Raw genomic sequence first — 10,587 nt, 5'->3', positions numbered from 1 at the left:
ATTAAGTGCAGGGTGAAATGAATATCGATGATCGTAAAGGTGACTTTGCACCGGTGACACGCATGTTACAACTAACCAATCCCCCGCTATCTCTATTTCGCCTGCGGTGATAATAAAATTGTAATGGATACGTGGAATTAACAAAATTCTATATTCTCTCGTGTCCCACAGTACAGCCATTTTTCCGAAGGCCATTGAACGCTTGTTTCTTCATTTTTTTATTCGTGAATATTCATTTGATTTACAACCACCACTGCGGACAGTATTAAAAAAAAAAAAAAAGGGAAAAAAAGGAAAAAAAGAGGAAAAAGGAAAGAGAGGAAAAAAATGAAAGGAGTAAAAATATATATGTACTGAAGACCGAGAAAAATTGAATTTTATCAAATTATGATTCTCGTGTTGTATTTTTTAAAGGTTTCGTTTTAACATTCTCGCGATTGTTGGTTTAATAATGGTATGTAAAAATTTTTAACGAATCGCTGAAAATACAAGAAAGAAATTCAACGACGAAATTATACAATGTACAAAGTGACGTATATAATGATTAAATTGATCGTGTTACAAGAAAATTATTTAATCTGATAATCTTGATTTTGATGAAAGTTTATCTGCATATTTTAATTTATTTGCATTATTTTAATCTGCATATTTTTTGATAAAAAAAATAAATCAATATCAATGTATATAATAATAATGTATATAATTTCAGGAATCACTTTAACGATTATGTTATTATAATATTTATTTTATTATAAGAAATTATCGTATAAATTAAATAATTATTTTTATCTTGAATCAATATTTAATAATCACATCATTTTTGAAATTTTAAAATATTTAGATAATTTGGCAATGAAGAAATAATTTTAAACATATAAAATTTAATCTCCTGGACAAATCAAAAAGTTAGTTTATTAAAATTAAACTAAATATAAAATTAAAATTGAATTTGAACATTTTATTTCTTAATATGATAAGATTGGGATATATATAACGATCAATGTATTTATTACTTATATTCAGAAAAAAGATTATGTTTAACTTATTAAATCCTTTAAAGGAGTAAAAAAAAGAAAACAAATAAGTTTAAAAAACCAAATTTCAAAAAACAAATTAAAAAATTCTTCTTATAAATCCAACATTTCCAATAGCATCCATTCTTAATATAGAATCTCGATTTTCACTTAGGATCTAACAATCCTATAATCCAATATTTTTAATATTCTAATCTTGAACAACAATCTTAAAAATCGCCATTACAACAAAATTCAACGTTGCAAACTCGTTCCAAAAGAGAAGAGAAGAGAAAGAGAGAAAAGCAGATAGAGAAAATACAGAATATCCTGCTAACTTTAATCTGGTTACTCGCTTCCGGGTTGTCACAGGTGTCGAAAGGACTCCTCGCAACCCTCCCTAGTTTATCAGCTCTTCGATTAATCTGATGGGATTTGTAAATCTCTCTCTCTCTCTCTCTCTCTCTCTCCCTCTCTCTCTCTCTCTCTCTCTCTCTGCTAAGAAAATCATTCTCTCTTTCTCTCCCTCGCTCACTCGAAAAGGAAGGGCGAGGGAGGGAGGGCAAAGGGACGAAGAAAAAGCGGAGGTAAAGCCGAGGAGGATTACCTGTTCCTTGCAATTCTCTCGGTTATATTCCATGGTATAGACAGCCGCAAGTGGTGAGATATTTTCCACCAGGATATGCGTGTCAGCTGTTACAAAGGAAAGCAAATATTTACACGTCGCCGACTCCGGGATGTCCAATTATCGCGTCCCGGGGCGTTTTATCCTTGCCGCGCTAACTTTCCCAACGATATGCAAAGCGGCTCTATTAATTTTCCACCGTCGCGTTTCGGGGTGGAACGGCGAGGCAACAAATACACTCGGGGAAAACCTGTCTGTATCTCCTTGTGTATGTATCCTTGAAATTTGCAACGAGGCCTCGGCCCACCAGGAATGAAAATTCAAATCTCTTGCATTATGGAACGCGTCTCTATTAATTTTTAATGGGAGGGGGGAGGGGTTACACGAGGCGAGCCGACATCTGCCAAAGGGGGCGGGAAGGGGAAGTATTCGCTTTGAAATTCGTACCTCGGCTGTTAGCATAAACAGACGGGTAGTTATATTAACTTTTATTCGGATAACTGGTCGCCGTTCCTCGGGTTGGAAACAATGGATCGTGAGATATTTAAGAGGATTTTTTTAGAAAATTTCACTATTTTATTGATTTTTGTTGATATTGCTGTTGAAAGAAGTGAGAAAATAGATGAGAAAACGTATTTTTCTTTTTCTTAAATTAGAACTCGTGATCAGTAATTTGGTTAATAATTTTATATCCATTATGAAGCACTATTTTTATTCATCTGTTGTTTAAATTTAGAAAATTCATTTTTGAAAGTTGTCCTAATATGTAGAATGTCGAATGTAGAAAGAATTGTTATTGGCACTATTATTAAATTTAATTAATTTTATAATACTATTATTATTAATAAGCATTATTGCAGAAAATCATTTTCACAAATTTTACCATAATAATTACGTGTTGAGTCGATGAAACATCACTGCTATACATAATTATTATACGCTATTTCCTTCGTCGTAACATCTGTGCAACAATTTTGCAACAAAAAGCAATCCACAAGACGCGACGACCCGCGAATTTGTTGACACGATTCAAATTATCTCGGTTCTAATAATTAAGAGCTCGAGAAACAGCATCGTTGGTACGTTGATGGTTCAACCATCCAAACATCCCGTTAATCTCGACGGACTCAGTCAACAAGCGAGAAATTCTTTCAGAGGAACCAAATATTTTTCGAAAAATAAATCCAAATAGTAATAATGCATCGTTCTCGATCGATGGTAAAAAAGAGTGGAGAGAAAATGGCGCGAAATTCGAAAGCTTGGTCGAGACGAGATCGCGAATATCCAGTTAAACGTCGTCCCTGGTGATTCGTTAATTACCAGCGCAACACACGAGCTACTTCTAATTACGTGGTTCCGTTTAATAGGAAACCCTTAACGAGCGACAAAAGATTCGACCTGCAAATTTCGCTGACTATACGCGGTTTTCTCCGACCGTAAAACCCATGTAAATTCACCCGTGTTATCGTGTTACTCTTATTTCTGTTTATTTTCCTCTCGAATCGAACGTTTACGATTTTTTCTTTTCTTTTTTTCTTTTTTTTTTTCAGGAAATGTAAGAGTAGAGAGTCGAAGGCTCGTTTAACAGTTTTGATTAAAATTTGCCAAGTTTTTTATATGTGTGGAGGAAAATACATACTATTTTTAAGAATCGTTTGTAGCATTTTATTAATCTATGTGCCTAGTTATTTTCAAAATTATTATTAACTTACTTAAGCCCAAATAAAATTCTGGATAAAATATAAAATTATAAAATTTCATATAAAACTTGATAGTTTTCAATAAATTATTATTTATCTATTTGTTTATATCTATTTACTTATAAAATACATAAATACAAATAATTATAGAAAATAATACTTTAAACATATATATTTTCATAAATATAATTGCATTTAATGTCTTATTACATATCTAAAAACGTTAAGAAATCACACCAAGGTTAATTTTTCATACATATATACTATTAGCAAGAAAATTGAGAAAGTGTTTATTCTTTAATTTTCTACAATTTAACATTATATAATATATATATTCATCTGTTCTTAAATGAAGTTCATCATGGAAATTATATCGAGTAAAACTCATCCTATCGATTATTGAAATTGACTCGAACGAATTCTGAAAGAAAAATTTCCTGAGATCTCCTTAATTCGACACCAGCCATGGGACGTGTTCAATTAACGAGGCTCCACGTATAATTTGTAGCAATCGAATTAAACATTAACAACACATAACTTACATTTTTGCATTTTTCATTCGAGAGAAAAATGAAACGTGTTCATCTGATGATAAATTCGCGAATAATTGATCGCAAAGAGACAAGCTACAAATTATTCGATTAACCGACTGAAGACACGTTTTTCTACTTTACAGATGACGTTGCAGGTTTCCTGGGTCCGGCACAGGGACGTCCATCTGCTCACCATCGGCCGTTACACGTACACGAACGACCAACGATTCAGGCCGATCCACAACGCGCAGACGGACGACTGGACACTGGAAATCAAATATCCGCAACTTCGGGACAGCGGTTATTACGAGTGTCAAGTATCCACGACGCCGCACATGAGTCATATCGTATATCTGGATGTGATCGGTAAGTTTTTCTTAAAGACTAAACATTTTCTCCTGGCATTTAGCAGATTCGAAAGAGATTTTTCATTTTTCACACATTTTTGTAAAGGAATGAATTATAAAAAAAAAAATTACCATAAATATAAATTGTAAGAAACAACGGTGTAACAAGAATTGAATAATCATAATTTTTCTATAATGGATTTCAATAGGCATGTATCGAATTAAAAAATTTATTTATTACACAGTGTTTCCAATTCAGGAAGGATGAAAAAATTATCAAAAAAGAAAATGTTTTTACAATAATGGAAGAAATTTTAAAGACACTAATATCACATTGCATTTTCCTCATGATATATATTCAAAATTATTATAGTTTATATATCGAACAATTTGTGTTAAAAATAATTATCTCGATCAGCATTTAGTGAATTCTTCGTGAGAAAGTTAAAAAATTCCTGTACATTTCTAAACTTTAATTGCACATCAATGAAAATCTCGAGGATAAGAGGTTCGAAAATTTCCAATTTCCAAGTTTAAAATCAAAACTACGATACGTGCTCGATCACTGATCGAAAACTCCAAGTTTCTCGCGTATATATTTCCTCCCCTAATGAGATGAATTTCTCGGCATCTAAAAGTACGCCGAGATTTTCGCACAACTTGGTCGGATGACTGGTTGTCGAAAGCAGCCCAGTCAGCAGACCACGATTCATCGTCCTATGATTTTTAATTAAACGTTAGCAAGGCGGGGTGATCGCGCACGCAACAATTAGTTAATTCTAATCTGAATCTGCCCCAGTTACTTGGCCATTGCGCGAAATTTAAGCCAAGCTTAAATCCTGGCACAGTGCCAATTGAACACCTGGGATTGGTTGATACCGATTTCGGGCTAAGCCACGACATCGAACAAGGGTTTGATTACGCGAGATTACTTCCCCAACTTGAATTCCGACTGGTTAAGCTCTGTTTTCTATTCCTCGCGAAACTGATACGAGTGCACACGAAACACGGCAATCGTTACTCCCACTATCTTCTTAATCGGTATTTATACTCGTGGGACGATCCTTTATAGGTCGTTACAATGGATTACCTGGTACAATTAATTTCTCTGCCAAATGTTAATCACTTCCGAGTACTCGCTCATTGGATGCGCGTTCATTATATTGGCTGGAACGTTTTACATTTTAAAAATCCGATATATGAATAGCTCGTTATTTGTTGAAGCGAAAAATAAATTCAAGTTCCATTTTCTATTTTATTTCTTTTATGCTTTGTGTTAAAAAGTTGATTCGTTATTTATTAGAAATGATGGTGTTGTGAAAAAATGTAATGTGGAAAGATTGTGTAAGTAGTGCAATGTATTTTGAAAGTTTGTGTTTTGAAAATTTTAAAAGTTTAATTTAAGAAAATATGGAGAAAAACTATGTGAATAACGTAATTATAAATCAGACAACAAAGACTTGTACATTTATTAAATCTCAATTTTATAAACATTCTGTATTTTTTTTAATATAATTAATCCAATTAAAGTAATATTTTTATCAAATAATATTTATATATAATGTACTTGATTTTCGTTAATTTTCTGATTAATTAGCAAACTTTATGTTTATGATCTTTAGATTTCACTATTCTCTGACCGCCACCCCATAAAGCTTACAAAGTTATCCCGTTATAGAATTTATGTTGTGCAATCTACAAGAGAAAGTGTTAGTGCTTACCCACCGAATGTCTTGCGTGAAACTTACTTGCCCTATCTACCATTTTCTTTAATCTAAAACTCTAGTTTCAGATTACCATTCCTTATTTGTATGAAAGGAGACTATTTTCATATAAAAATATAATCCAATTATAAAATCTATAAATCAAGAAAAAGATAATAGCGTTATATATTAGATAAAATATGAAAAAATTGCTTGCGTTTTGAAGGAAAACAATTTTTCTTGGAAACGAGTCCGTTTAGCCAGCATTTATGCAGCTAGAACCCGAATGCTGGAAAAAAAGAAAGAAAGAAAGAAAGAAAGAGAACGAAAGAGAAAAAGAAACAGGAAAAGAATGGCGGCGTTGTTTAGCCATTCACACGTTAAACGTTCTTTGTTCTCCTGGTTTTACCTTTCTAAGTATTACTTATAGCAAGGAACGTGATACTGTGTCAAAAACTTTTAGCCCCTACTTACGAAACAACTTACATTCCGTGCAAAGTACGTAGTATTACGTTATCTGTTACGAAATTACAGCAACGAAACTGGAATGAAAATTTTTATTTTTACACGTAATTTTTGTGAAACATTTTTAACGATACGAATTCATACATTCACAATTGTTTAAGAAATAAAATTCAAATATATACGTATATGTAACAATATAATTTTTTTTAAATTTTTGACATTAAAAGAAAGCTTTATATCCAATTGAATTTACAACAATCATCTTATTTTTGTGAAACACACAATTGCAAGAGATCATACGTCGTTAAAATATAGAAATTATTATTAATCAAAATATTTTCAACTTTGAGATATTGAAGTATTTTATTTTAATTAGAAGATGGCCTGAAAAAGAAAATACAAAAAATAAAAAATTTTTTAAATTCATACAATTTTTTTACAATGGAGGAAAGAATAAGCTGTAATAAGAAACAAACTTTGATAGCTTCAATCATTAATATTTTATTGTTAAACAAAATAGAGAATGTAATGCAACTATTTGCAAAACACAACGGAAATTAATTAAAATTAATTTAATCATATTTTACATTTCATTTGCTGTTGCTGTTTTTCTCTTCCACTGATGCAATCAAAATAATCGCATCGTCGAGCAATTTGAAAGGGTATTGCTAATAAGTTTTCGCGATACGACAATTATTCGAAGGGAATTTACACTCCAATTTGTGCATTTGTTTTCGCGCGTCAAAGGTTGTTCAGTCTCGATGTAAACAGCGACGATGAAACGAAACAGTCGCGTTAAGATCTTCAACGTCTATTCTCATTTCTCTTTCTTGTATTGCACCTTTATAACCATTTTGCCCGAAGACGAAGGGCAAGTAGCTCTCTGGCAACCTTTAATAACATCGTTTCTGTCACCTTTAAGACCGGCAAATTTACTCGGGAAAACGGAAGGAAATACGATGAATTCTAGCCGATAAGAAGCTGGACAGAAATGGATAGAGATAACGACGATGAAACGTCGGGTTAATGAAAAATAATGTCTAAGATCCTTATTAGTGTTTTCATTAACCTTTATTATTATAGAGGCGGCAAGGTTACGAGCCGACATTCTCCCCTTACGTGACCGTATTAAGGTAAAAAATATGAACAAAAGAATAACTTTAACCCGGTGTTACGTTCACGTTGTAAAAATTATTGCATGTTGGAGGAGAACGAAGAAGCTTGATAAAATGAAATTTGTTATTTTTTATGTTACAATTAGAATATTCGCACGATGCATTTACAATTTTGATAAATGACGATATATTAAAGATTCATCAAGATCATGAAATTGTAAAGATTTTGATGGTTATTTGTTAAAAATTTGTTAATGAAAATAAAATCGTTGTTTGTCGAAAAATTATTAACCTAATCTAATCTAATCAATAAAAATCATGAAGCAAAAACAATATTTATTTGACAATATTAATTAATTTATAAATATCATAATTTTTATGTGAAATATCTTTTTCTGAACGAAATTTAAATACGTCAAAACATAATTATTTTCTTTTGTATATTCATTCATTACATTTTTCGCCATTTTACTTATTAACTATTTTTCATATTTATCAAAAATTAATATCCTCCATCTCGTTGATTTTTAGTATGTTAAATATTTTAATACTACAATAAAAATCATTGATCTCAAATTTATGCTATTTTTTTTTATTTAAAAGAATCTTTGCAACAAATTTCCAAAAGAGAAAAGATAAATATTTTTTTAAATCATTAAAAACGTCATTCATCTGTCTACCAATCAAATATTACAGGTATAAAAGCAATTAATTGAATTGTAACGTATTACTTGTGAATATTGGTACTCCTAACCCTCCTTCGCTGTCCCCTCTTGCCCGTCGAAATAAGAGATTACATAAAACTATTTTATTGGCTCAGGTTTGCCCGCGAGATTTCGGTCTAATTCGCAAGGAAATCAGTAAATTGATTGCAGGTGGATAAATATTGCTCGGTACTATCTTCAAGTAGATGGATTCCAAACTTTCGGTAGCGAAGGCAGTTCGCAAATATTGCCACTTCCTCGCCCCGAGTTCGATGCTTATACAGGAAATCGGGCTCCCGTTTGCACACTATTATTGCTGCGCCCCGCCATCTCCGCGGTGTCTTCGCGGTTTTAAGCTTTAAAGCACGACGATTTTCTTCTGACAAATATCCGTGGAAACGAAATATTGAAATTTTAAGAAAGTTCTTTAGGCGAGTTCTTTAAAATAATTTCTGTGAATTTTGAAGAAAGATTCTTGTAAAGTTATTGTATCGATAAAGTTTATTTAAGTTTATTTAATGAAGAAGAGACACAGAAATATCGCTTAAAAATTCTTTTTATTTAAACGTTTCAAGGTATCATTTATAAAATATATAAATTTCATATGTATATCGAGAAAGGATACGTAAGTAGTATAAACTATTAAAAATCACGAGGCATTTATCAATGTGATTCAATTTTTCATTTATTGAAATGATTATAAATTTATTTAATCAATTAACAGAATTCAATTAACACAATATCTATATAAAATTTTTATAAGGAATTTTATATTCCATTTTCATTTATATTTTTTTATATAATAATTATGATTGAATATATTTATTCTTAAAGTGAATTTTTCCTTGAATTGAATAGAATATTGTAATAGCATGAAATAAATTAATTAAGAATAGGTTGAGTCCAAAATTTTAAAATGAGATTAATTATCTCTCGCTTTTAATAAACTCTTTCTAACTATATTTTAAAATTGTCGCAACACTTGTAAACAAAATGACAAATATATTTTTCAACAATGATCATTTCCTTTTGAATAGTAAGAGAAATAGCTATACTAAAATGTAATATAAAATTAAAAAAAAAAAAAAAAAAAAAAAGGAAGAAACATATCGGTGTCGATAAGCCCCTTTGAAATCGTCAATCTTCAAAAGCATATTTTTCAGAGGAACGGATAATAACATAATAATCGTCAAAGTATCTTCGTGCCACAAAGTTTCACCAAATATCTCGTTTCAATCCGTACCAAATTGTCTTCTTTAAACCAATATCGTCGATTCAACCGTTGTAATTATCTTCTCGAACTTAACGACCGTTCGAAACCTCGAAAACCTTCTCCAACCACTTCCCCTCCCCTCTCCTCCCCTTCCCTCCCCTCCGAGCGAAGTGGTTTTGCGAGTTCGAATAGGAAAAAGATAATTCCGATTGGCACTCAAGCACAACCGATTTCCCGCATCCCACTTTATTCCACAGTTTCCTGAAATTGTTTCCATCCAGTGTTGTCCCGGATACACCTCTCCTTCCTCCCCCCCCGCTCTCCCTCTAATTGTTTCCTTTGTGATTTTAATTTTCCTCGCCCTCCTTCGCTCGCCGCCTTTATCGGCTCGATCCGACGATATTCTTGAACGCTTCTTCGATTTTTCTTATAACGAGTTTCTTTTAGCATCGCCGACTACGTTCCGTAGATTTGGTAATGCGATTTTAAAGGGGAGAAACAAAAGAAGGAGATGGAAAATACGTAGAGATTTTTTTGATATGGATATATCGTGTAATGGTTATTTGGTTATAGGAGAATTTATAAAGTTTATTTATAAACGATAATTTAAATAAATAATGAGATCAATATTATTAAGAGAATCAAGTTTGAACATTTTTTAAGAGTAATTGATTAATTTTTGATTCAGTATAAATAAAATATCGACAGGTGGTTATTGTATGAAAATAAGTAAAAAATGTGAAATAAAATTGTATTGTTTAAATTCCTTTTCTTTTGAATAGAAGTAAATTTCACTTCTATTCAAAAAATTTTCAAATTTGATTTTCTTAAAAGATTCAAATGAAAAAGTTTTATCTATCCTTTTTTCTTACTTCTTATTTATATTTATCATGTACGTGTTATTTTTTAGTCTTTGATTTTGATCTATATGTTGTTAAAAAAATATCGTTTCTTTCTTATGATAGTCATACAGATATTTGTAAAAAGAGATTGTTATTTATCAACTATTTATACTGATATTTAAGATGAAAAATTAATAGATTGGGTAAGACTTTTCTTCGAAAAGAAATAATCTGATTAGAATGATCGAAATGATAAAATATCAGTTAAATGTTTAAGTTTATTTTTTGGCCATTGTTATCTCGATCAATTGTAAGAGATGAAATTAT

At 31.2% G+C, this 10,587-nt stretch overlaps 1 protein-coding gene across 2 annotated transcripts in view; it reads left to right on the top strand.

The window, feature by feature from the left end:
* The first annotated feature begins 3,994 nt into the window (after positions 1–3,994).
* LOC726655 (carcinoembryonic antigen-related cell adhesion molecule 1-like) overlaps positions 3,995–10,587 on the top strand; it is a 114,055-nt gene continuing 107,462 nt past the window's right edge. For both annotated transcript variants that reach the window (XM_026441157.1, XM_006557531.3), the window contains exon 1: positions 3,995–4,237. In XM_026441157.1, the coding sequence (XP_026296942.1) occupies positions 4,015–4,237 (223 nt within the window). In that variant the 5' untranslated portion in view covers positions 3,995–4,014. The remainder of the gene's footprint in view (positions 4,238–10,587) is intronic.

Source organism: Apis mellifera, linkage group LG6 (genome assembly GCF_003254395.2).
Source record: "Apis mellifera strain DH4 linkage group LG6, Amel_HAv3.1, whole genome shotgun sequence".
NCBI classification, from domain to species: domain Eukaryota; kingdom Metazoa; phylum Arthropoda; class Insecta; order Hymenoptera; family Apidae; genus Apis; species Apis mellifera.
The sequence above is the reverse complement of the archived record's forward strand: the minus strand, read 5'-3'. Positions and strand labels throughout refer to the sequence as shown.